At 40.7% G+C, this 27,460-nt stretch overlaps 1 protein-coding gene across 5 annotated transcripts; it reads right to left on the bottom strand.

Moving 5' to 3' along the window:
- Positions 1-241: 241 nt before the first annotated feature.
- On the bottom strand, positions 242-27,460 carry AKAP3 (A-kinase anchoring protein 3). 5 transcript variants are annotated; one of them, XM_057557355.1, is made up of 5 exons: positions 26,989-27,460; positions 21,703-21,810; positions 18,936-19,031; positions 7,398-9,737; positions 242-675 (listed from the first exon to the last, which is right to left on the bottom strand). In XM_057557355.1, the coding sequence occupies exons 3-5, from the start codon at positions 19,029-19,031 to the stop codon at positions 370-372; spliced, it is 2,742 nt and encodes a 913-aa protein (XP_057413338.1). In that variant the 5' UTR covers positions 21,703-21,810; positions 26,989-27,460; the 3' UTR covers positions 242-369. The 5 variants fall into 5 exon arrangements, 4 of the variants coding, with proteins under 4 accessions (XP_057413338.1, XP_007170263.2, XP_057413339.1 ...); XM_007170201.2 differs by having other exon boundaries at positions 242-525; XM_057557356.1 differs by having other exon boundaries at positions 320-679.

Raw genomic sequence — 27,460 nt, 5'->3', positions numbered from 1 at the left:
GGGGATCCAAAGACAACAGGCCAAATGGCGTTTGGGCGGGGGGCGGGTCTCTCAGGCCGGCAGTGTTTTTCTTCTGCCAGCCATCGGATTCTTTTTTCACTGCTGAGATCGCTTCACCTTACTGTCCCATTGGATGCCAAGGAAACAAAATACCTGAAGCCATTTATTTGCAATTTTTTTTTTATTTTGTCCTTGCTCACATGGGCAGGAAAGGGACTAGCACAAGGTGACACGTCTCGGATGTGAGTGGTACGAAGGTGACGCCGGGCTCCGTGAGGATGCGGAGGCGGGGGCTGCGCAGGGGAGGAGGCAGGCAGGGGGCGAGGGCCGGGCCCGGCGCGGGAAGGGGGAGAGCAGCGGCAGCCCCCGTCACAGGTTCGCCAGCAGCCAGTCCAGCAGCTGCAGCCGCATGACGTTGCCCACCGCCTCGTCCAGCTGTCGCTCCTTCTCATAGCGCAGCACCGACTGCAGAACCTCGCCTACGCTGCGCCCTTTTTCCACGGCGGCTGCCGAGAGCTGCAGTAGCTGAGGGAGGGAAGGAAAGCAGTGGTGGGGGGCAGAGCATCCCACCGAGGGCGGGGACGGGCTGCCAAGGCGAGGGCAAACGAGCCCCTGCAGCGGGAGGGCCTCGAGGGAGACACTGAGGAGATGTCCATAACCGGGACGCCCGCTGGCCTGTCTGACAGAAGAAAGGTGGTTACATCGCCCTTAATTTAAGTAACATCCCCCTGTCCGTGATACGGAAAATGTGATTTCCCACTACGACTAAAAACTTCCTGCTTCCAGTGGGTGTTTGGTCAATGGTGTTCCTGCCTTCTAAGGATTCTAAAGTTCTTAAGTTCACTGTAACATCATAAAACGGGCTCCATCACTGTCCCAAGACTGACAAGCGCAGGAGAGACAGAGACAAAGGACGAATGTGGGTGCTGCTTTCCCTGCCCCATAGACCAGACAACACTGGGATGTTAGAGCAGGAAGGTGACTCAAAGACCCATTCAACCCCCATGAAAATGCTGCCCGGAGAGGTGAAGATTGTCAGTAATACAATGCTAGAAATTAGCGGAGGCAATACTCATACCCAGGTCTCTGAACCCTATGTTTAATTCTCTTCCCAAGCTTAAAATGAGAAAAAATGAGCCAAAGCAAGTATTCTAATATGAGCACAGTACATTGCTATTCCACCTGGAATCCTCGCAGCAACAAACTAATCAAATTTTATATTTTGTGCATTCTGCACCTGACTGTATGAGAAAGTCAAAGGGCAAATTAACAGGCCAAATATCAGGAGCTTTTTCAGGGGAAATTCTATGCAAAGACTGAAATATTGGTTTGGCCAAAAAGTTCGTTCGGGTTTTTCCATACCATCTTAGGAAAAACCCAAATGAACTTTTTGGCCAACCCAATACATAAGGATGTTCCTGAAACAAAGGGAAAGACAAAGTCTCCACAAAGAGGAGATATAAAGAAGACCCAAATGGAAATTTTGGAACTAAACAATAATACAAAATCCAAAATGAAAACTAAATGGACGGAGATGAGAGAGGAAACCCAGTAAACTTGAAGAAAGAGCAATAGAAATGTGTCGCACTGAACAGGGTAAGAGATTGATTAAACCTCTTTCAAAAAGATTGAGAAAATAAACAATTTCAAAAGGTTTTACATTTATGTCATCAGAATCCCAGAAGGAGAGGAGAAAAAGGAGAGTACAGAAAACATACTTAATGAAAGCTTCCCCTATTTGCCAACAGACATAACTGACAAATTCAAGAAGCGTAGTGAAGCTGAAATAACATGAACCCAAAGAAATTCACTTCAAGACCTGTTGTAATCAAATTGCTGAAAACTAAAGAAAAAGAAAAAAATAATCTAAAAGCAGTCAGAGAAAAATGGTACATTTTGTATAAGGGAACAACAATTTGAATGACAGCAGATTTCTCGTCAGAAACCATAGAGGAACAGAGGAGGTGAAACAGCATTTTTTAAGCACTAAAAGAAAAGAACTATCAAACCAGAATTCTATGTCCAGCAAACATACACTTCAGGAATGAAGGTCAAATAAAGAAAAATTTGGATTAAATTAAGAGAATTCATTGCCAGAAAATGCACTCTTGTTCTTCAGGCAAAAGGAAAATGGTATTAGAAGGAAACTGGGAACATAAGGAGTGAACAAAGAACAAAAGAGACAGTAAAAATCTCAGGATAAACAATAAACGATTTGCCTCCAATCTTTAAAATGTGCTTTATGGTTGAAAGCAAAAATAACATTGCCTAAGGATTTTTGCAACTAAATACATAAAATAACTGCAACCTAAGGCAGAAGGGTAAAGGGACCTATACGGTAGGAACATTTCTACATTCCAATTTAAGTGGTAATGATTGACTCTAGTTAGACTCTGAAAGGTTAGGTATGTTATTGTGATCCCCAGAGAAACCACTAAAAAACTACACAAAGAGATATAGACAAAAACACGATAGATTAAAATGGACAACCAAAAAATGTTTAAATAATCCAAAAGAAGGCAACAAAAGGAAAAACAGGAAAAGCAGGGAGAATGAACATAACTAACATTAAAATAATAGGCCTAAATCCAAGCATATCAATAATTAGGCTAAATGTAAATGGTCTAAACACACCAACTGCTGTCAGAATAGATTAAAAAAACATGACCCTACTTAATTACGTTGCCTATGGAAAAACTCACTTCAAATGATATAGGTAAGTTAAAAGTAAAATTATGGAAGAAGACGTACCATGAAAACACCAATCAAAGAGAGCTTGAACCTCAACATTTATGGTGATTCTGTTGGTATAAAGAGGGAAGAATTCAAAAGGGCCAGATGTCCATTTGTCTTTTTGACAAAGGTGCTGAAGACAACTGCATACCCACACGCAGAAGTATGAATCTAGAATCTAGACACCTACCTCATATTATACATGAAAATGAGCTCAAAATGGGTCACAGACCTAAATATTAGAGCTGAAATGATCATCTAGAAGAAAACAAACAAGAGAATCTTCATGACCCTGGTTATTAGGTCAGGGTTTCGCAATGTGGCTCTACTGACCTTATGGCCAGGTGATTCTTTGCTGAGGGGCTGTCCTGTGCACTGTAGGATGTTTATAGCATCCCTGGCCTCTCCCCACTAGACTCCCCCTTCCCAGTTGTGACAAAAAAATATGTCTCCAGGCATTGCCAAATGTCCTTTGGGGGCAAAACTGCCTCCAGTTGAGAACCACTGAGTTAAGCAAAGATTTATCAGATATGACATCAAAAGCACAAGCAATGAAAGCAAAAAGTGATAAATTCGATGTCATCATTAACAACTTTTGCTTTTTGAAGCACTCCATTAAGTAAAAAGACAAGATACAGACTGAGAGAAAATATTTGCAAATCATATATATCTGATAAAGGACTTGTATCCAGAATACATAAAGAATTCTTGTAACTTTATATTCTTGTAACCCAGTCAAAATATGGGCAAAAGATTTACATAGACAACTCACCAAAGAATATATATGAATGACTAATGAACACATAAAAAAGATGCTCAACATCTTTAGTCATTTTAATGTATGGATGTCAAATTAAATCCACAGTCAGAAACCACTATAACAGCTATAATTTAAAAACAAAGAATAATGAGAAACTGAAATCAACAAAAATTGCTGGTAGGAACGTAAAATGGTACAGCCGCTTTGGAAAACAGTTTGACAGTTTCTTAAGAAAGTATACTTACCATAAGATGCAGCAAGTACACCCCTTGTCACCCAAGAGAAATGAAAACGTTATGTTCACACAAAGATGTGTGTGTGAATGTTCACAGAAGCGTTATTCGTAACAGGCAACTAGTGGGAACAACTCAAATGTCCATTAACTGGTGAGTGGATAGAGAAAACATATAAAATGAAATATTCAGCAATAAAAGAAATGAACTACTGACATATACTGCAGTATGGATAAACCTCAAAAACATTATGCTAGGTGTACAGAGCCAGATGTAAAAGGCTACATAGTTTATGACTCCATTATACAAAATGTCAGAAAGGCAAATCTGTAATGCAAGAAAGCAGGTTGATGGTTGCCTATGGCTGGTGGTGAAACAGAAATATAGCCTAGAAAATTTCTGAGACAGAGAAATATGGAGTCTCTAGTCCTTATCATATATGAAAACATATTACAGAATTACAGTAATTAAATCAATATGCTATGAAAATAGTATTAAACTAGTAAGAATAGACAAATGATTCAATGGAATAGAATAGAAAGCTTAGAAAAAAAAAGACAGATAGCTATCTGAGCTAGTGGGAAGCAGCTGCATCACACGGGGAGATCAGTTCGGTGCTTTGTGACCACCTAGAGGGGTGGGATAGGGAGGGTGGGAGGGAGACGCAAGAGGGAGGGGATATGGGGATATACGTATATGTATAGCTGATTTACTTTGTTATACAGCAGAAACTAACACAACATTGTAAAGCAATTATACTCCAATAAAGATGTTAAAAAAAAAAAAAAGACAGCTATCTGGAAAAAAATAAGAGATTGCATCCCTACATCACATCTTATATGAAAACAAATTCAACATGGATCAAAGTCTTAAACATTTTTTTAAAAAATCATAAAAGTACTAGAAGAAAAACATGGGGAAGTTTTGTTAATATTTTGTGGTAGAGAATGTTTTCCAAAATATGACACAAAATCTAGGAAAAATAAAAGATAAACTCATATTTGACTACATAAACATTTAAAAAATTCTGTATGGCAAAAACAACAAAAAACACCAATCAAAAGTCAAATGATAAAAATATCACATTTAATATCACAAAGGCTAATAATTTCCTTGCATATAAAAAAACTCTCAGAGATAAAGAAAAAAAGACCAACAACCCAAGAGAAAAATGGGCAGAGGGCATGAACAAGTAATTCATCCATGAAAAAGGAAATTCAAAAATGGCTCTTAAACATATGAAAAGGTATTCACCCTCGTTCCTAATAAGACATGTGAAAAGTAAGGCGACACTTGGCAAAGGTCAAAAGTCTGGAATGGACTGTTGGTTAAACTGTGGGAAATAGGCACTGTCATACTGTTGGTGCAAGCTCTATAAAAGGCATTGGGGAATACATATCAAATCTACAAGCACACGTTCAGATACATTTGAATCTGCGTACAGCACTGCTTATAGCAGCAAAATACTGGTAACTGAAATGTCCATCCATAGAAGAGTGGTTACACACAGCACCTGCATACAGCAAATATGCAGCCATTAGAAAAGAACGTGGCAACTCTGTATGTTGCAGAAGAGAATATATACACATAGATAAAAGACCACCATTTGTGACTTAAAAAAAGATAAGTATATATAAGTATTAACTTGTACATGCATAAGCATTTCTGGAAGGATAAACAAGAAATTGATCAGAATGGTTTTCTCCAGGGAGGGCAATGGGATGGGAGATAAAGATGAGAAATTCAAGCAGTTCCAAGGTCTTTGGATTTTGAACTATGCACACATTACCTATTCAAAAATGGATGCAAATTTGTTTAAAGGAATTGGGCTCATGGGCATCCCAGTGTTACCAGGTTCAATCACCTGCATCAGCATGAAAATATTTGCATATGTTAATCAAATCTCTTTCCAAAAAAAAATTGCGACTCATTTTTAGGTAGTTTCTTTGATGTATACTTCATCCAACCGTTCTTAAAAATCCACTGATGCTCAGTGCAAATCCACTCATTAGCTGAAGTCTGGATGTGCTGCCGCTCACCCTTTCCACTCCTCTCCTTTAAGAAAATAGATGATAGTCTTTACTTTGGGCAAAGACGTGCGTGTGTGTAGAACAAGGAGGCCTGCAAGTCTACTGTGCTCATTTTAGAGAATTAGATCATAGACATTCTAATTCAAAGTAATCTAAAATCAGAATGTGTTATGTATGTTACGTATGATGAGGTTGACTTAAAAGATGGTGTCCGAACAAAGCCTGTTTCACACATTGTACACATGAAAGCTAGGCTTTTTAGACTTTTTTCACCAGTCTAGAGCTTTTGTGAATACAGGCCCATCCGCTAATTGCTACGTGCCAAAACAGTTGTCTGTTGTACAGATTGGAAAAACTGTAAAGAGACAGAACTTGACGAGGACTCTTAGCGGTAAATCTAAGATTGGATCTCCACGTTCCGTCCTTTAGCCTAAATGGAACGTGCACACAAATCACCTGGGGATTTTGCTAAAGCGAAGATTCTGACTCAGCAGGTCAGGAGTGGAGCCTCAGGTTCTGCACTTGTACTGAGCTCCCAGGCGATGCCAATGCTGTTGGTCCACAGACCACACGAGTAGCAAGTCTACAGATGACACAGTTTCTCATTTAGGCTGAGTGTGGCCTATTCTGTATGCTACACTGTGTCTTCCCGGTCATCAGATAAACCAAGTAACCCAGTTACAAGGATTACTAATACCACATATTAAACAGAGAAAGCCTCTTCCTCCACGTCCTCTGGTTTCTAAGAAGATGAATGCTTTTCATAAATAATCCCAGCCTTTTGTGCCACCTCCTACTACTTAAAATGCCCTTGTTCTACTTTTCTCAATTGAGGGAAAATAATAAAAAATCCTGTGTGCGTGTGTGTGTGTGTGTGTGTGTGTGTGTTGTACAGACGGTCTCTCTTAATTCTCCCACACTAGCATGAAACAGCAACTACATAAATAAAAGCTTTCTGGACCCCAAATTTCCCTTCAGTGAGCAGTTCCAAGGCCTAAACTGGGAGAAGAAAGGAGTTAGGAGGCACACTTACCTTTATCAGTAATAACAGTAATAAGCTGACTTTCCATCTGCCTTATTCTTTGGACTTACTTCTCAATTGATTCAGAACTTAGGGTGAGGGGAAGAGGGATGTTATTTATTGAATCCCTTCAAATCCCCAGCACTTCCTAGACCACCAGCTAAGAGAGGAATGACAGGCTTGAAAAGGCCATCAGTCTAGCCCTTCACCCCCCGCCTCCCCAGCCCGGCAACACATCCCCAGGATGTGATGCTTCCCAGCAGCTCCTTCTCATTCTTTGGGCAAAGCTGTCATGCAGAATTCAGCCTGAGCCCAGACCTTAATCTGATTCTTTCACCAAGTCTCTTGGAGGTTCCTTATTTGTGCATTTCCATCAATATATGCAGAAAAAAAAAGAGAAAAAAAAACGATTTATCTTTTACCCTTTGATACGCCTCCTATTGGGCAAAATTGAATTTTAATTTACCCATTATCTCTACCATGAGGCATGAGCTTCAAATTTTTACTGTCCCCATTCTACCCTTCTCGTGGCTCTCTTTCCATTCAGAAAGAAAAAAAGAACTTAAAACCCTAATGAACCCCTAATAAATCTTCCCAAATTCCCGATTCTACTTCCTTACCTTCTCCTGGATCCCTTCATCGTCACCAGCAATGTACAAAACGGGGACATTGAGCTCAGAGGCGGCCACCCACTGAAGAACGGCTTGGAGTTGCTTGTTCTGAAGCGTATCGGTTAGGTTGCGACTGCTGACAATCACTTTGGGAGCTGCACACCCTTCGGGGAGCTGTCCTGACAGACCTCTCAATTCGTTATAGATAGCTTCATAAGCATTCTTCAGGAGGACCTCTGCTGTCCCTGTGCCCTTGGTTGGCAAACACTCACGTAAACTATCTGGGGAGGCTGAAGTTGGCCAGTTGGTATCCCCAGGCTTATCATCTCCTAGTTCTGCCAACGGAGAGTCACAGGACTTGGCAATAATGAGACACAACTTCATCACTGAGTCCATCAGATGTTCTACCATTTGCCCGTTCATGTGGTCATCTAGCGGGTTAGCAGCCTTCTTGGTCAGCCCAGCAAAAGTACCTCCAGCCTCATCGCCTTCATTTAATTTGATGGGAGAAGGAGTTACAGGTCTTTCACACTGGGGACTGTCTTCTTCCTTAGTTGGCTTGGGTTCAGAGATACGGTCGCTCTTGAAAATGGTCTCACCGAGTAAGTTCCGGATGAAGTTGAAGAAAGCGCTCATCAGACCCTTCTTTTCTGCTTCTTCTTGGTCAACCCCCATATGAGGAGACCTAAGGCCGGACTCATCGGAAACTGCAGGGGACTTGTTGGCCTGCAAGTTGGTGCTGCCAGCAGCTTTAAGGAAGCTCTGTGCACCCATGCTTCCCCCCTGGGCCAGGTGGTACTGAATCAGAAGTAAGGCAGATACGATCAGGTCCTTGGCCCAGGAGTCTGAATCATACATAACATTCTCCAGTTGCTCTGGGTGATGCACAGACGGACTGACGTTGCAAGGATCCAAAGGAACTCCCAAGGGAAAGTCTGGCGCAGGTTTATACTGTTTGTTGGAAGCTACAAACGGTGCACACTGGAAACCTGGAGATTTTCCTTCAATCTGCTGATTTTTATGCCACAGGGACAGTCCCTCCTTGATGATGTGCTCACCCAGAGTTTCAACACAAGTCTTCTCCTTCTCGGGTTTGGGTGCAGGAGGGCATATTTTTTCCCTCAATTTACCTTCAGATTTCATGGATGCAAAGTTGAGGTTTCGGTTTTTAGGGTCACTGATTCCTTTCATGGACATGAGGGAATAACTCTCAGACTTGTCCTTGGTTTTCCTGACAGTCTCAGGAGGTTTCTTGGCAAATATCACTGAATAGAGTTTACCCAGCATGGCATCCATGATATCTGCGGCCTTCTGGCTTCCATGAGAGAAGAGACTTCTTTTCACGGCCGAGACAAAGTCCGTATCAGTCATGAGGGCCCCTGTGACGTCATGGAGGTTCTTCATGAAGGAGTCGATGAGATCTGAGACCACCTCTTTCGCGTGCCTTATCAGGACCTTCTTTAGCAGGACGGTGGCAACGGTCGTGTCCTTCACTTGGATCCTCAGTGTCTTCATGATGGAGACCATCATATCAGACACCACACTGTTAGCGTAGGTGATGATCCCTTGACTGACAGAAGCTGTGAAGTCATCGGGCCTTTCCTGCTCTCTGAACATCTCTCCCTCTGCGGGTAAGGACCTTCTGCCCTCTGTGGCATCGCTTGCGTTACAAGATTCAAACACTTCCTTATAGAAGAAAGACTTCTTAGAAGAAGGCTTGTCGTCTGGACTCCTGCTTTCCTTGGTGCTGTCCTTGATCTTCAAAGCGCTTTTGTATTTTAAATTCAGGGGACTCTGTAATGATCCTGAGGCTCTGTCACAGGAGCCAGGAGGCTTATCCGAGGTGGAGTTTTTGGAACAGGCAGAGACAGTCTCGTTCACCAGCTCTGATGCCACCTTGCTCAGGCTTTTGTTGGGTGCGGGCTTATCCCCCATGTACACTGACTGATGGATGCATTTGTTCTCAGAACCGTCAATCCTCTCGTTGATCTCCTTGCGGGCCATGGCTATGACGAGATTTGTGAGGCGACTGGCGTAGAAGGAAACTTCGTCTACTGAGCTCCTGTTAGCAACGTGGGCACTGGGGCCCTGACAAGGGTTCTCTCTGTGACTCATCTCAAAATGCAATCTCCCTGGACTGCCCTTGGTGGTGGTGTTATAATAGTCCACACAGAAACTTTTGCGTGGGTCTCCTGAGTTGACCATTTCCCCACCAAATGATGCTTCTCCAGGCTTGAATCTAACATCTTGGAACCCTGCTGTGCTTTTTTCCAGGTCTCTGCGGAGCCAGCTGAGCACTCTGATGGGATCATGTGAGGCTTCCTTAAAAATGGACAAGGATTCATCCAACTATAACAAAGCAAAGATATGGGATATTCAGGACAACCTCAAAGATCAGTTACAAAAATGGTCGCCTCTCTCAAGTCTTAACTGCTCCATCAGCCCCATAGATATAACTGACATTTATTGAGTGCAGGCACTGCTGCAAATATTTTAGGCCTGTTATCTCATTTAATATTATTCTGGCAGTAAACTTAAATGTTTAAACTTAAACTTAAACTCTCTTATTACCCATATTTTACAGAAGAGGAAATTGAAGAACTGAGAGATTTAAGTTAGTTTCTTACCTGAGGTTATACAGCTATAATCATTGACAGAGGAGGAATTCCAACCCAGGCAGTGACTCCAGGGCCCATGCTCTTCGCCACTGCGCTATACTGACTCCAACAACATCTGTCCTTAAGATCTGACTGTCAGGGCTTCCCCAGTGGCTCAGTGGTTAAGTATCGCCTGCCAACTCAGGGGACATGGGTTTGATCCCTGGTCCAGGAAGATCCCACATGCCGTGGAGCAACTAAGCCCGTGCGCCACAACTACTGAGCCTGCACTCTCGAACCCATGAGCCACAACGACTGAGCCCGTGTGCCACAACTACTGAGGCCCGCGCACCTAGAGCCCATACTCCGCAATAAGATAAGCCACTGCGGGCTTCCCTGGTGGTACAGTGGTTAAGAATCCGTCTGCCAATGCAGGGGACATGGGTTTGAGCCCTGGTCTGGGAAGATTCCACATGCCGTGGAGCAACTAAGCCCGTGTGCCACAACTACTGAGCCTGAGCTCTAGAGCCCATGAGCCACAACTACTGAGCCCACGTGCCACAACTACTGAAGCCCGTGCGCCGAGAGCCCGTGCTCCGCAACAAGAGAAGCCACTGCAATGAGAAGCCCAGGCACCACAACGAAAAGTGGCCCCACTTGCTGCAACTAGAGAAATCCCGCGCACAGCAACGAAGACGCAACGCATCCAAAAATAAATAAATAAATAAATAAATTTTAAAAATACTTTAAGAAACAGAGAGGAACCACCGCAATGAGAAGCCCGTGCACTGCAACGAAGAGTGGGCCCACTTGCTGCAACTAGAGAAAGCCCGTGCGCAGCAACAAAGACCCAATGCAGCCAAAAAAATAAATTAAATAAATAAATTTATTAAAAAAAAAAAGATCTGACCGTCAGCAGCTACAGAGGTAGCATTTGAGCTGAATCAGAGTTTTCATGCATTGCTATTAATAGCTATTTTTTTATGGTTGATCTGTTTTATTTAGGTCTCTTATTCCAGCACAGTTTTCAAAAAATTAGAAAATTCAAGGACAGTTGTGCCTAATTCATCACTTTACTGGGCTACACAAGCACAATCTGATATGTTCAATGGCTTCCAGTGGACTCTTTGACATGACTTAAGTTGAAAATCTGACTTGTAATTGAGGAGTTAGTATCTGTGGACAATTTATTAGTTGTGAGTGAATGCAGATCCTTTGGTGGACATTAGCTGTGATAAGCACATGGACATATTTATACATTCACCTACTGTAATCTATACTCTTCACTTGAACATAGGCTAAAATAAGAATGCATGTAAAAGTATCCTATTTACCATCAAATATAAGGGATTGTTGCAATGACTGGAGTTATATCTATCTGGGGATGACCACAAGTACTGCCCATCTTTAAAGAATAATTTGGTATTTTAACTACCAAGTATCATAGAATTGCTGGCTACTATTTGTTAAATACTTAGGTCTACCAGGCACTGTGCTTAGTGCTCTATGCATGTTATTTTATTTAATTCTCATACATACCCTGTAAGGTGGGTATCCCTCTTCCAGTTTCACAGGTGGAAAACTGAGGCCTAGAGAAGTTAAATACTGACTAACATCTCACAGCTACTACACGATGGGGGCTAGTATTCAAATCTAGTTTGGACTCTAAAATTGGCACTCTCCACCCCTACAGTACTCTGTTATGTTTGGATGACTTGGGAAGAAGAGAAAAGCAGCTGGACCTCTACAGGCTGGTTTAAGTTGCTTGTGGGCTATAGAGCTTGGTTTCAAAGTCCTCCTAAATGGTCCTGCTAATTTGAATAATAGCTACTATAAGGAAATTTGTGATCTAGTAGAAAACTATGCATAATCTATAGCATACCTTTCCACATTTTCTGATTCTGATTCTCTCAGAGCTATTTGGTAACTCTGTAAACTGTAGATAACTGATAGCAATGCAATATAATTCTTGTCTACACACATATTAATTGTGACCAGGGAAGAGTTACCTACTGCCTCTCCCACTGTGGAAAAGGTCAGTTTTGCTTCCATTTGCACACTCACTTCAATATTCCTGATCTATGTCTTTTTCCTTTGATTCTCCTTTGAACTGCACCAGCTCCTCATGAATGAGTTAAATAAAATCTTTCACATGATTTATTTTTATATTCATATGAGAGTCATTATTTCACCTTTCTCTGAAAATGACCTTTTGACAGTTTTGGAAGTCTTTGCCAAGATGTCCAACAGATTTGCCTAACAGAGGTAAATGTCATCATGAGGATAGTGTACCAGGTGCATATTTTCTTAGGCCCCCAAAGGTGAATCCAAAGGGCAATAGAACTTTGCAGACGTTCTGTTTTTCTAGTTTTAATTTTCCTCTCTATGAATTTTGGTTTTGGTTTTCATTTTGGCTTTTCCATGGCCAATAATCACCGGTGGCAGCAATGCTTGAGAATGTGGTTTCATTGTATCACCATTTGGTGATTTCTTTAATGGATTAATGGTTTATAGAGATCTATTCTCTGTTGGTGACAGACAATAGAAAATCTATTTTGCTAGTATTTTTTGCCTATCTTAAGCTCAAATCAATTTGGAATTTTGTGCTTAGTTGGAAGGAGAAGGGTTCTTCAACCTCTGGACAGGTGAGTTTTGGGTTTCTGTGTTTACCTTTGACACATGACTAAAAGTTTTTTTTTTCCATTGAAATATAGTTGACATATAACATTATATTAGTTTCAGGTGTACAACACCTGTAATTATTTGATATCTGTATACGTATTGTGAGATGATCATCACAATAAGTCAAACGTCCACCATCACCACACACAGTTCAAAAATTTTTTTCTTGTGCTGAGCTCTTTTAAGATCTACTCCTTTAGCAACTTTCAAATATACAAAATATACACTACAGTATTATTAACTATAGTCACCATGCTGTACATTATATCCCCAGGATTTATTTATTTTATAACTGGAAGTCTGTACCTTTTGACCTCCTTCACCCATTTTGCCCACCCACCTCTGGCAATCACCAATCTGTTCTCTGCACCTATGAGTTTATGTGTTCTTTTTTTTTTTTTTAGAGCCCACATATAAGTGAGATCATATGGTATTTGTCTTTCTCTGTCTTACTTATTTCACTTAGAAGCTATTGCCACAAATGGCAAGATTTCCTTCTTCTCATAATATTCCACTGTATATATGAACCACATTTTCTTTATTCATTGTCCATCAATGGACACTTGGGTTGTTTTCCATGTCTTGGCTGTTGTTAATAATGTTGCAATGAACACAGAGGTGCAGATATCTCTTTGAGATGGTGATTTTGTTTCCTTTAGATATATACCAGGAAGTGGAATTGCTGGATCATATGGTAGTTTTTATTATTTTTAAATAATTTCCTCATATGATTGTGATTGAGATTAAATGAGATAATATGCACAAAATAATCTGTACACTTGAAATGGAATGTATCAGACAGGTAGTACTCCTTAAACATGTCAAATGAAGATTAGACTTCAGAAGAGGTAAGACAAGAGGAAGAGAAGTCAAGAAGCTTGATCGTTAGGGTAATGTGGTGAAACATGGTTAACCAGCTGTGGGAGTACTAGGGAATAAAACTTGACTTCCTACATGTATGGGAAGTAGTGCTTTGGGTGAAAACAGAAGTGCTGGAAGAGAGCATGGCTAGGGGTGTGTCCTGCAATTCATTCCCATCAGCCTGGGTGGGAGGTGTGAAGAGACTACTGAGTTTCTGTATGAATCTTTTAAAAAATTATTTTTCTGAACCAAAGGTCAGTAACAAAGGTGAACTTCTAAAAGGACAAAATTTAGTTTTAAGAAGAAGCTGTAGGAAAGAGAGCTGCCTGTATGCATGTCTGAAAAAGGGACAGAGAAAAGATGGTGAAGTCAGAGCAAAGACTTCCAAGAAATGGAAAATTCAGTGGGTTCCAGTGTACAAACCATTCACCAGGGGGACCAACCTGATAGCCCACTTTGCAGAGGTGACTTAAGGGAGATGAATGATGTGTATCATAAACTATAATGTAACAGTGTCTGTTTTATTATATATATTATATATTGCACATTAAATATTATATATTGCAGTGTCTGTATAATATATATATTATATATTGCAGTGTCTGTATATTATATATTATATATTGCAGTGTCTGTGTATAACATCATTTAGAGAGGGCATTTGATGAGCAGTCTTCTTTGCAGTGACTCAGGGACTCAGGCTCTGCTTTTGCATGGTTTCACCCTCCCTTAGGGACTCAGAATCTGTCCTTTGAGCCAGTGTATGGGAAACACCAGAGACTGTGGAGGATTAAATGAGAAACTTTTGTTTTCCAGGCCTGGAAGTGACAAACATCACTTCTACCCATATTCCATTTGTCTTTGCCTTTTGAAAGTGTGATTATGATGTATCCCAGTGTGGGTCTTTTGATTTCATCCTACTTGGAGTTCACTGAACTTCTGGAAGTTTATATTCACATCTTTCATTAGATTTGGGAAGTTTCCAGCCATTATTTCTCCAAATATTCTCTCTGTCCCTTTTTTTCTGTCTTCTCCTACTGGGACTCCCATGCTGCATGTTTGTTCTCTTGATGGTGTCCCACAGAGCCCTTTGGCTCTGTTTCTTTTCTTCAATCCTTTTTTTCTTTCTGTTCCTTAGACTTGATAATTTCCATTGTCTTATCTTCAATTTTGCTAATTCTTTCTTCTGCCTGCTCAAATCTGCCTTTGAATCCCTCTAGTGATTTTTTCATTTCAGTTATTGTACTTTTCAGCTCCAGAATTTCTTTTAGTTTATCTTTAGGTTTTCTATCTCTTTATGGATATTTCCACTTTGTTCATACATCATTTTCTTGATTTTCTCCACATCTTTCCCTTGGTTCTTTGAGCATCTTTAAGACAGTCGTTTTAAAGTCTTTGTCTAGTAGATCTGCCATTGGGTCTTTTTCAGAGACAGTTTCTGCTGATTTATTTTTTTCCTTTGAATGGGCCATACTTTCCTGTTTCTCTGTATGCCTTGTGAATTTTTTTGGCTGAAAACTGGACATTTGAATCTACTGGATGAAAGTTTAGAACTGAGGCTCTAAGCTGTTTATCAGTGTTTGAATCATTATGTGTCTGCCATTCAGAAAAGCATTAAGTGTAAGTAATAATGTCTTCCTACCTCTACATGGTATTAACAAGTTAATATTATAAAGTTTCTTGAGCAAAAGAATCTCTTATTCTGACTGGAAAAAGTATTCTTATAGAGCCTAACTCAGAAATATTTTAGGAATCTAAGTTCACATAGTTGGGTAAATTTTTGGTAAATAAGATTAGTTTAATAATTTTGGTTTAATAAAAACAGCTACGTCTTTTCTGATTTACCAGTGTTAGGTATAACATTAAGTGTGCCTTTTTACTTTATGTTGATGTGCTCTTCATAAACTTATACAGGTTATGCAGATCCAATCAGCTAGTATTACTTGTACTTAATGTTTAAGATCATGAAAAATATAAATGTGTTTAATCAAATTGAATATTTATCCTGACAAACTTTGTTTCAACAGTTATTATGTTTTATAGTATGTCAGCTTGATGATAAATTTCCAACATCTTTATGTAACTTAAAACACTGGACTGGTATTAAATTGAGCTAATTAATGGATATTCACTGGATACTTAGATCATTTCTAAGTAAGATAGAATAGTGAAACACTAATAGCTAAGCATAATTTATATGCTTTTGCTTTCTATTTTTATTACTATAGAGAGGTTAAATCTTTGGGTCTGTTAATGAATGTGTTTGTTTTTGCCACTTCGATTGTATAAGGGATGTGTATGTCTGTAGAGAGTCGTCCTGTCTGGTCCATAAGCTCCGTTAGTCTGCACTTCAGCTGCTATGTGACAGTTCACCATTGTAAACCTCCTCTCTCCCAGGTTTCTTTGTGAAATAGATTGGAAAGTACGTAGGTTAAAAATTATGATTAATATAAGTGGCTGAGACTATATTTAGGAACAACAGTTTCACAGGAATCCAACAGAATACATGCCTATTTTTCTAGGGACTGCAGGTGAAACCTGGTGGAGAGAGTTTCTTAGTTTTGACTCCCTGCTCTCAGGACAGCAAATAATGGAGGCCTTTAAAAGCCAGTTTGGAACTTCCCTGGTGCTCCAGTGGTTAAGAATCCGCCTTCCAATGCAGGGGACGTGGGTTCGATCCCTGGTCGGGATTCGACATGCCACGGGGCAACTAAGCCCTCGCGCCACAACTACTGAGCCCACATGCCGTAAACTATAGAGTCTATGGCTCTGGAGGCACATGCTGCAACTAGAGAGAAGCCTGTGCACCACAATGAAGATCCTGCGTGCTGCAACTAAGACCCAACGCAGCCAAAAATAAAATAAAAAAAAAAGATCCTGTTAAAGGCCAATCTGTGACTCCTTATAAAAAGTTCCAGTAAAGCAAACTTAAGGATTATCTGGTTGCCGCAAGTATATAAATAATCGGACCAAATCTGATGAGACTAGCCTTATTTTGTGATCAAAATTTATCTTATTTTGAGATTTTTTCAATAAAAATGGAGGTAAATGTAGGAAAAACATTTGTGCTTCAATAGAAAACTAGGCACTATCTATAGTCCATAGTCTGTAGACTGAGCATTGCATATAGCCGTCCACATAACCTGATCCTGAATCTGTGTGAGCTACTTTACAACTCGGTAAGCTGCAGATAACTGATAGCAATGCAAAATAATTCAACATGTCTACAAACATGTAACTTCTGTCCAGTGGAGGTTTAGCTGTGGAAGAGGCCAGTTTTGCCTTGATTTGCACATTCATTTCAACATTCCTGATCTGTAAATGTACCTTTTAAAAAAATTCTCCTTTGAACTGGTTGTAATACCTCTCACCAATTTCCTCATTAATTAGTTGAAAAAATCTTTAACATGCATTCATTTTTGTATCTAATTGGGAGTCTCGATTTTGCCCTTTTTTTAAAAATTATTCCTTAATGTTACCTACTTTTACAGATGGGCACACTATTTGCAAATAGGCATGTTTCCAAAATTAGGCTGTAACATGTACAGTTTTATTATAATGCAGATGTAGATTTTACTTTTTATCCTTTTTAATTCTTTTCACAGCACATTAAGGAAAAACAACCCTACAGCATAGCATCGAGCTTCACAACGGAGTCTAAAGGCTTGTGTTAGCTTGGTGTGTTTTAGTTTTTCAGTTGTCTATTTATGTTTTTTAAACTAAAATGTGTGCACCCTATGTGCATTATTCCACTCAATCCAGAAGAATTTTGCAGAAGTAGCTGATGAAGTCAGAATGACTGGCGGAAATACTAACCCTGTTTCTTTTTCTATTGATGGAGTTGACAATCAAACAAACACCCATCTCCTCCAAACCTTTTGCCCTCTTGCATCCTTTAACTTTCTTATAGACTAGTATCTTGAACAGTTGGGGAAGGTGGATGCCCAATTATTTCTGTCTTTCTTAATTAAGAACAGGGAAAATTTTCATGGCCCTGAAGGAGAATATGAAAAGGGTTAAGGGGTTTCTCTCCTCAGCCATCTTCTGCTTCAGTAGCTTAGTGTTAAGTCAACACATATACCTCCTGTCCTATTCTTCACCTCTAACTCAATTAAACATACTTTATAAAATTTTCCCTATCTCCCACTTAGAAATGATCTGTTCTTTAAACACCCAGAGCAACTATTGTCCAGAAAATCCATTTGGCAAATTACCATGAACTTCTTATAATTGGTGTCTACTAGTTATTTAGAGCACGTGTATTTTTTATTTTCCCAAATGAATGATATGGTCTACGAGGACAGAAATTGTTTCATTCTTTACTACATCCGCTAGAGTGCTTCTCACTTATTGAAAAATGGAGAAATTTTTGTTACTTTAATATTGAAACTCATTTTTTTGTTGTTTTTCTAAAGAAAAGGGCAGAAGTAAATAAAAGGTCTAGTGGAAGCAGTTTTGGTTAGCACTTATTCTACATTAATTGGATATCTAGTATCTGTATGTCCTCATGTCTTAATGTAGATTTGTTAATGTTTTCTTTCTTAGGCTATATAAGGCAGACCAAATAGATTTTGGACAAACAGAATATGCATCATGTAACATTACGTGCAAGGAGGTGTTTGATAAATGTTAGTCCTGAGAGTGAGGATTACAATGGGGATTCCATTAGATTGAGATCCTTAAAGGGAGAGAATTCTAGTTTATTTTTCTATCTCTGACCCTAAGACTCAGCACAGTGTCTGTGCCAGTTACTCACTGTTGTCTCTCAGCTCCAAGTCCGCCCTTTTTTGTCTTGCTTTGTGACTCTGGAACTGGACTCTTTAAACACTTCTCCGTTGGCAGCTGGCTTTGCTGACAGAGGGCACTGGAGGGGCACTACGTGGTCAGCACAGGTGGGAGGCGTTTCCCTTCTGGCCCCCCCGTACCCTCTGGCAAGTGCCTTCAGCACCACTGGGATGCAGATGGCTGTCCTGCTGCAGCTCACTCTCTCCAAGGAGATCTGAAGCAGCCTTGGTTGAGGGCGAGCGAGCTTCCGTGAGCCTTAGTTTCTTCCTTGTTCACTCTTTCAGCCTAGGGGTAGGAGCTGCTTTCTGCATTTGCTGCTTCTGGAACTCTTTGAGTCTTCTTTCACAGCTTTTAGTAGTTAACTTAGTTAAACACTTTTTACTGAACAGTTTTTTGATATGCAGTTACTGGCGCGGTTTCCATCTTCTGCCGGGACTGACTTACAGTGCCTGATACTAAGCTGAATGATGTAGGCAGAGTGACAATAGCACTCGCTCTAAAGGAGCTCATGTTCCCCCCAGTAACTTCATCTTCAAGAATAAGAGGTGGTGGCGGAGAGAATACAGCCACTCTTAACGGCACATATTCCTAACTCAGTATTTACAAGGCGGCTGACACTTACCAGTTTCCAGTCCTGGGGTTGGCCATCTCCGGGGGAACAGACATCAACTTTGCAAACTCCAGTTTGGCTTTGTAACCAGTCAACCCTATCTGACATCTGGAAGAAGAAAAAAAATGAGAATGGGTCATCAAAAGGGCTAGTTATACGGAAGGAGAAATAAGGTAAAAGGCTGAGATGTGGAAAACAGGAGAGATGCTTTCCACAGAGACCTGTCCCAAGAGCTACTCCACACCCACTTAACTCTGGACCTCTTCATCCTCAGCTCCCAACTGCAGGAAGATTTCTTAAGCATATGTATCTCTAGTGCAGAGGCCAGAGGCTGGTGTATTCTACAGGTGCTTAATATAGATTTGCTCGTGAATGAACCTAAGCAGACACGTCCTGCTCTCTGTGTCCTGGCTTGACAGACCTTCCAGATCTTGGATTTTCAGTACATGCTCAAAGCTCAATGTGATCAGAATAGAATTAATTTACTTGTCCCTCTCTGTTCTTGCCTCCACCAACTTTTTACAGTAATGTAGGCTTCACTGTAATTAATTCCTAGAGCACTAACTTACTTATATTAGCAGTAAGTCTAGTATCTCTTCCTTAAGATTAAGGGCTTCCTTAATCCCTCTTCCAATTAGCCAGGGGTCCTGGAGGAATTCTCATTCTCCAAGGTTCCACCAAATATCTGAATGCCAGGAGAAGGGCGATGTCATACGCACCATCCAAAGGGCCTCGGAGGCAGTGACGTCCTGGCTGATGTTGATTTTTTCATAACCTTCCCAACTCTTTGCTCTGTTCCCTAACCTCTGTAACGGCACCACCGTCTACCTGGTCTCCCCGAAAGCTGAAATTTATTGCACATGTGTTCTTCCCTCCCAAGCCTCCTCTAGCTACTGTTTCTCTCTTCTCTCATTTGCAGTCATTTTTCTTGAAAGAACTGCTTATACCTGCTGCTCTCACTGCCTCATCTCACAAGTGAACATCATGGTCCCTAATCCATTTACTCCTTGGCCTTTGGCCTCAGTCTCATCCACTTTCTGCAGCCCCGCATCTTTGCTAGTTCTTGGAGACATGACTGATTATCATATTTGCCCACTGATAATCTACAAGCATGGGAAGCTTCTCTCTGCCCTCTGTTTCCATGACAGAATGCCATTACCAGGCTTCCACACTGGAGTTCCCCTTCTTTTGTTATAAATGTTGCTTAGATCTATACTTCTTAATAAGCAAGGTGGAATAAGATGGCCAATTTTTCCTTCCCAATGCCCCACAAACATCTTTGTGAAACAGGCATATATATTTATATTTTAATTCCAACAAATATACTGGTTTAAAATTCTGTTATAATAAAGTCCAAAAGCTTATCCTAATTTTTTTTAACAATGAAATTGTGTTGTAAAAATAATTGCTTGAAATAAATGGAGCATTACTAGGGGCTGAATATCTGGTTAATTGGAAATATTTGCTTTAAAGGACTTTAGGTCGTGGTGGGGTATACATCTCCCCCACAAGTAAAACCAACACAACTCAAACACAGATTACACACAATTTAAACTTAATTGTAAGCGGATTTATTATTTTTGTTATATGTAACATTACAGGTAATTACTAAAAAGAAAATATAAGATCTTTCAAGAGCTACCTGTTCTCTGCTCCCAAAAGAATGCGTTCCCGTTTTCACACTCCACTTAGATTACTGAGCTGGGGAAACAGCTTTCTTTTCTCTTCCTAACACTGTAATACAATAGATTCCTTGAATAAGCAACGGGTTTTCCACCCTGATTAGACCTTAGAATCGCCCTGTTTAAAAATACTGAATCTTAGGATCAACTGTTTAAAAATACTGTATCTGAGAGACCAATCCCCATAGAATCTTATTTCAGTGGTTTTAGGGTGTGGAAATGTAGGCACTGAATTTCTTAAAAGCTCTCTGGGAGATTCTAATGTACATCTAGAATTGAGAACCCCTGGGCCTGGGCTTATATGGAGAGATCCTCTCTGCAATAGACTTGCAAGCTCCGGAAAGATAATTATTCTTTTCTTTAAAAATTTTCTCTGAGATTTCCTAACCTTCTTGGTACCTTATTTTAATTTTTTTTTTTAAAACCCTAGCAAGGAAGCTTTTTTTTTTTTACATGTATCTCCTGAAGCTGCCCATATATATATTTTTTAATTTATTTATTTATGGCTGTGTTGGGTCCTCGTTTCTTTGCGAAGGCTTTCTCTAGTTGTGGCAAGCGGGGGCCACTCTTCATCGCGGTGCACGAGCCTCTCACATCGCGGCCTCTCTTGTTGCAGGGCACAGGCTCCAGACGTGCAGGCTCAGTAGTTGTGGCTCACGGGCCCAGGTGCTCCACAGTATGTGGGATCTTCCCAGTCCAGGGCTCGAACCCGTGTCCCCTGCATTGGCAGGTGGATTCTCAACCACTGCGCCACCAGGGAAGCCTGAGGAAGCTTTTAATATCAGTGAAGTTAAACCCTGTATTGTTTCTCAGCAGCTCACTATTTTGTGTACATATTCAAACCCCTGAACCATTACCATGCATAAAGGAAGGAATGGCACTGTTCTTTGGCCAAAGAATCAGAAGACTTGGAAACAGGCTGTCCTGGACTGTTGACAGTTCAGGTCTTTTAATCTCCAGTTTACATTTCATCTTAATGAGTTATTTCCAATAGAAAATGACAAAATCAATAGGATCTACTGACTTTAGGTTATATAGCATAATTAAAAAACAAGGATGAAAATGAAGTAAAGAAAGGAAGTTGTGTGATCACTTACTCTTACTGAGGATAGGTTCTGAGCTATGAGGAAAGCTCTGGATTAATTTCTTGTTGTCTTCACTATTCCTAGGTTTATCCACCCCTCCTGCCATGAAATATAAGGAATCTGCAATGGAAAGACACAAATAAAAATGACTGATTTTACATGTGAACTTTATTGCTCTTATTACCAAATAATGATTTTGACCTATGATTTTTCACATGGGATACATAAGTGATGAGCACAAAATGACATTCACATTCAAATTCCAGATCTCATTCTTGGTGCGGTCTGATGGTTCCTACATGACAACAAAGGTTTCATCATCTGGCCTATGATTTCTGAAATGACTATTGTTATTCTCCACCTTCAAATCACTGGTAGACAGACTTATTTAACAACGAGGACACTGAAAGTCTTTAGCTTAATCTCAAACCCGGCTTAAGTAGGAAGTCAGAAGATAAGTAGCTAGAATGGAGAATAAGTGCCCTGAGTTCATGAATCTCAAAACACTTGTGGACTTCCCTGGCAGTCCAGTGGTTAAGACTCCGCGCTTCCAGCATTTCCACCGCAGGGGGCGCAGGTTAGAGCCCTGGTTGGGAAACTAAGGATCCCGCATGCTGCATGGCAGCGGCCAAAAAGACAAAACAAAAAATCAAAACACTTTGTAGGCACTCCTTTGAGGACTTGGGAGAAATATACATCCTCATGTTACAAAGGAAACTCATAATTAACTGCAAAACCAGCTTCCAGATCAATTATTTTCCTTCTAATTGCCTGCTGAAAGAATGAATATATGAATACAGCCTATTTCTAATTCTAGATGGCTCAATTTTTTTTTCTTTCTTTCTTAAGTTGGACAATCTGAGAAAAAAAGAAATGACTTGCTCAAGTTTGCTAGGGTGGTTAAGACTTGTATGAAGCTTGACTCTTTTGGGGGATATGTTCACCCCAGAGACTTATCGAAGGTGTAAATATTTATCCAATGATTTACTAATAGACCTCCTATCCCAATAAAACAAATAAATCAGTATCTCAAAAGCGCTCTTGTACTTCTTTCACACTTACTAGTCATATAGATTCAGCAAACACTTCCACTTACATATGTCCTGAGGTTTTTATTCTATTTTCTGTATCTTCTGCATCCATGCAGTTTGTTTTAGACTTTAAATTCCCTAAATTGTCCTGGATAATAGTTTATATAAAGAGGTACTTAAATACCTTTGGATGATAGTGATATTCAGACTCCTAAATCTGTATACATGTCTCATAACGAAATGGAAAAGAGAGGAGAATCTAGAGATTAATGGAGCCAATGAGTGGATTCATCCATTTCTTAACCTCAAAGTTGGTGAATAATATCCTGGAGTTAGGGTGGAAAATAAAAGAGGCAAAGGATGCTTTGTGTTATCTATTAAATTTGATGAGGAAAGAAGGCTAACTATATACAATGTGAAGATAAATGGACCTTAGGAACCATTTATTGTAACATACTCATTTTAAAGATTAGGAAATTGAGGCCCATAAAGGGAATATTAAAACCAATGGATAGGGCTTCCCTGGTGGTGCAGTGGTTAAGAATCTGCCTGCCAATGCAGGGTACACAGGTTTGATCCCTGGTCTGGGAAGATCCCACATGCCATGGAGCAACTAAGCCCGTGCGCCACAACTACTGAGCCTGCGCTCTAGAGCCCGCGAGCCGCAAATACTGAGCCCGCGTGCCACAACTACTGAAGCTCATGTGCCTAGAGCCCGTGCTCCGCAACAAGAGAAGCCATCACAATGAGAAGCCCGTGCACTGCAACAAAGAGTAGCCCCCGCTCGCCGCAACTAGAGAAAGCCTGTGAGCAGCAACGAGGACCCAACATAGCCAAAAATACATAAATAAATAAATAAGTAAATAAAACCCAATGGATATATTCATTGAAATATTTACAGCTCTGCAGGTTAACATTCCAGAAGCTAAGAATTTTTTCTACGGCCAACAGAGGGACCCTGTGGACAACAGAAGGACTGACCTAAAATGTTCCTTAAAAATGTCAATGTGATTATTACCTCAGAGATAACTGAGGAGTGCAAATCATGAATCAGGAGTGCACAACAATACAAGGGCTTGGTTAGCTTGGTTATGGTGCTGTATCCCAGACCACAGCTCCATCTCGAGACATGTTTCCTGTATTCACCATAAGGATGAGCTCTTGTTTACTCAAGGTTCCTAAACTCACAGAAAACCTCAAATTACAGGCAGCATAAATGAAGTTTTTGCAGGGCTGATATATATCTGATCAAGTTTTGAAATTTATTCGACTAGTTTTTATTACTAATTTAAAAAGGAAGAATATGTTCTATTACATCCATTCTCTTTTTCTCTCTCACTCCCTTTCTCTAAGTGCCTGGCGTATAGTAGACACTCAATAAATTTGGTTGTTGATGAAATCAGTTTCATGCGATTTTGTTTAAATAAGGATTAAAAAAGTGTGTGTGTGTCTTTTTCTCAGTGGTACCATTCACTGTTCAGCTTTCCTGTGGATCTCCTACAGTTTCACTTTCCCTCAGTAATAACCTCTTCCTCCGTTGCCCTGTTAGTACAGACATATTCTCCACAGAGCTACATATATCCTGCCTTTCCCCAGTTCTCTGTTGTCTAGCCACGGAGTCAGAATTAACAGTGAGAGGATGGAAGTGGATGAGAATTGGGGCTCAGAGCTATACCAGTCTGATTTTGCTATTAGAGCACTGGGAACAACAATAACAACAAAAACAACAACAAAAAACAACAAAAACAACAACTCTTGGAACAGCCACGCATGAACAGGATAAGTCAGCACACAGTCAAGCTTCCAGTCACATCATGAAATTGGAAAGCAGACAGTAAGACCCCCTCATGTCCCCACAAGTATGGCCAAGGAGATCTGATCAATCTGCAACAAAATTAAAACTTCAACAGCAAAGATGGTACGTTCAGCTATCATGGCACTGAGGGAGAGGCTCACTTATTTCCAGAAGATTCTGATGTGAAACTAAAATTGACCGGGCAAAGAGGGAGGCGAGGTTGAACATCAAAAGTTAGCCCAGCACTTATCACTGAATTCTCCCTTTTAACCACAGAGGATCAGAAAATGGGCTGTTTTCTCAGTCCAGTGGGATTTCCTACCTCTGTAGCACTGGAATAGTGAACCACAGAAGACTCCAGAATATACTTTTAAAGTCAATGAAGATGCTGGGATGTTCCGTGCTCAGCTCAAGATCTTGTTTCCTCCCCCAGCCTTCCATGTACCTCCCCCTTGTTGGGACTGGAGAGTGACATCAGAATCACAAATGGTGATATCACTGTCTCCATGGCAACAGTGGTGAGGCTACCAGAAACTGAGTGATTAAAGGCCAAGGGGAGGGGTGAAGATACATTCCAAGGTTCGATGGATGCTTAGTTTGGAAGGACTGGCCTTGCTTTCTCCAGATTAATTTTCTCATTTAAGTGTCTAATTTTGGTAGGGGATATGAGAGGGGTAATTTATGCCAATGGATTCCATTTAAAAGAACAAAGTAACTATTACATATTAACAAATCCAGACAGGTGCAGAGAATAAGAAATTAAAGAATTGAGGGTCTACTAAATTTTTTATGCAAAGCCCATGGAATCACTTCATTTTGTAGGGTCCAGCCTGGACTCTTCTTGATTATAAGCATCTTAACTTTTATAAAAAAAAAAAATTCTGAGATATTTTGCCTAAACTGACCATCTCTGGGTTATAATAAATCTTAGATGGTCAGAGATGCAGTAGCACTAATCCATCCTCTGCAATTCTCGACCTGAGGAACCATACTGAGATCAATCAAACCAAGAGCATTTGGTTGGCCATTTCTAGGCTTGAGGAGACTTTATTAGCAGTACACTCTCTTTGGAATGTTACCTTAGGTACTCTTAATGACTCTCTAAACAACGCTACAGGATAAAGATTAAAACTGTTAATGAATTCAAAAACGACTTACTGGTTTACAAGCTTCCTTCAACAAGGTTATTTATCTACTGATAATCTTTTATATCGTTTCAGTTTCATCTTTAAAATAAAGAAATTGAGTTTGCTGATCTCTTAAGATCCCCTCCAGCTCTAACATTCTGTGATTTTGATACTTGAGTGCGATGTGAACAGAACACTCACACAGCACTTTGCAGCTGAGAAAGCGCCTCTGGGCTCTAACATTCTGAGTTTTAAGTCGATGCTGTTTCAACAATATCTTGCCACCTTGAAACTAGTATTGAGAACGTGAAGCACTGTTTGACTTGGAGATGAAACATAACTGGCAATATTACACAGGTGTTAGGATGTGGCCAATGATAATGGGATCTATCAATTCATCAGAATCAGTAAGGTATGTTTTTATTCATATTGACTCCAGAATCACATATTAGCAAAATGTAAGTGCTGAGTGAACATAGGATGAGGCCAAGAAATATGACAGTGTAGCATTAGTAAACTTCTCTGATAAAATTTCTTCAAGAGTTTCTTTCCTCTTCCAATTCACTGTGGAAGATGACATTTCAGTAAGCGGAGGGGGTGGGGTAGAGTGGGACCAACCAACCTTACAAGCCTAATAACAGGCCACTTGTGCTCACTACATGTCTTTTGTCCATCCCAGCAACGCACACTCCTTTCTTCCTGAAAACACAAAGCACTGAAGAAATGACTGAGTCTAGAAAGATTCCCCCAAACGAGTCTGTTTTCTGATAAGCCCTAGGTAGATGTCTCACAAGTTGCTGCTGTTCCTACTCAGGGAGCTTGAGAGGTTGTCCCTAAGAAAGTATTCAAAAATGCAAGTCTTTATCTTTCTGGAATTTCCATAAGCTCTAGATACTATTATACTTTCTGGAACAATGTAGACTCCCAACGGATCCACAGTTTAAAAAAAAAAATTACAAACCGTTGCTCTAGAGAGAGCTATCTTGAGTTTCTTCCTAGAAACATGTGCAGATGGCATACACGCCCACTAACTTTTACATGACATTTCAGGAAGTTCGCAGACTTCCTGAAGCCCACTCCTTTTTCTTTGGCCACTCTGTGCGGCCTGCAGGACCTTAGTTCCCAGAACAGTGTTCGAACAGGCACCCCCTGCAGTGGAAGCACGGAATCTTAACCACTGGACCACCAGGGAAGTCCCCTGAAGCCCACTCCTGGGTGGCAGTCCAAGTTAAGAATCCCTGGATTCATGTCAGGTGGTGAGATAAAGGCTTTGATAAATCAGAGTAATTAAAGGACAGGTGGCATGATAGAAAACGTCAGACAAGTCGTTTCCGAGATCACCTACCCGCAAAGACTTGAGCTGGTGACACGCCAGAAAAAGGGAACGTCAGGAGCCAAGGCTCCGGACGGAACCTGCTCCGGTTCCACGACCGCATCCTTTCTCACTTCTATTTCTCGTCCTCACTTTTTCTCTCTTGGTCCCCGCCCCCTCCTGTCCCCTGGGCCCGAGTTTTCTCCTCGAAGAGCTTCCCGAGCGCAGGGGCCACGCCTCCTCCTTCCCCGCCTCACCGGGGCCGCCCCATCGGACACTTTCAGGGCACGATGAACTGAGAGTCGGGAGAGCTGCGGTGCTGCCATTTTGCCCTTGAGTCAGTCCCTGGTCCACTGTGAACTTCAGGTTCCTCGACAATACGAGGTTATCTTTACGGTGCACTCCAGACCCGGGATTCCGGCCCTAAGACTCCTTTCTTTCTATTTCCCCTCCTCCCCGTCTCTCTCGCGTCCCCCCAGCCCATCCAGCTCTCTCCCCAACACTC

This window comes from Balaenoptera acutorostrata, chromosome 11, assembly GCF_949987535.1.
Source record: "Balaenoptera acutorostrata chromosome 11, mBalAcu1.1, whole genome shotgun sequence".
Classification (NCBI taxonomy): Eukaryota; Metazoa; Chordata; class Mammalia; order Artiodactyla; family Balaenopteridae; genus Balaenoptera; species Balaenoptera acutorostrata.
The sequence above is the reverse complement of the archived record's forward strand: the minus strand, read 5'-3'. Positions and strand labels throughout refer to the sequence as shown.

Excerpts from the sequence above, each read along its gene's own strand:
- AKAP3 (XM_057557355.1), bottom strand. The coding sequence starts at position 19,031 with ATGTCAGATAGGGTTGACTGGTTACAAAGCCAAACTGGAGTTTGCAAA. Across the intron at positions 9,738-18,935 it reads AACCCCAGGACTGGAAACTG|TTGGATGAATCCTTGTCCAT; the intron begins GTAAGTGTCAGC and ends GCTTTGTTATAG. Across the intron at positions 676-7,397 it reads ATGAAGGGATCCAGGAGAAG|GCCAGCGGGCGTCCCGGTTA; the intron begins GTAAGGAAGTAG and ends TCTGTCAGACAG.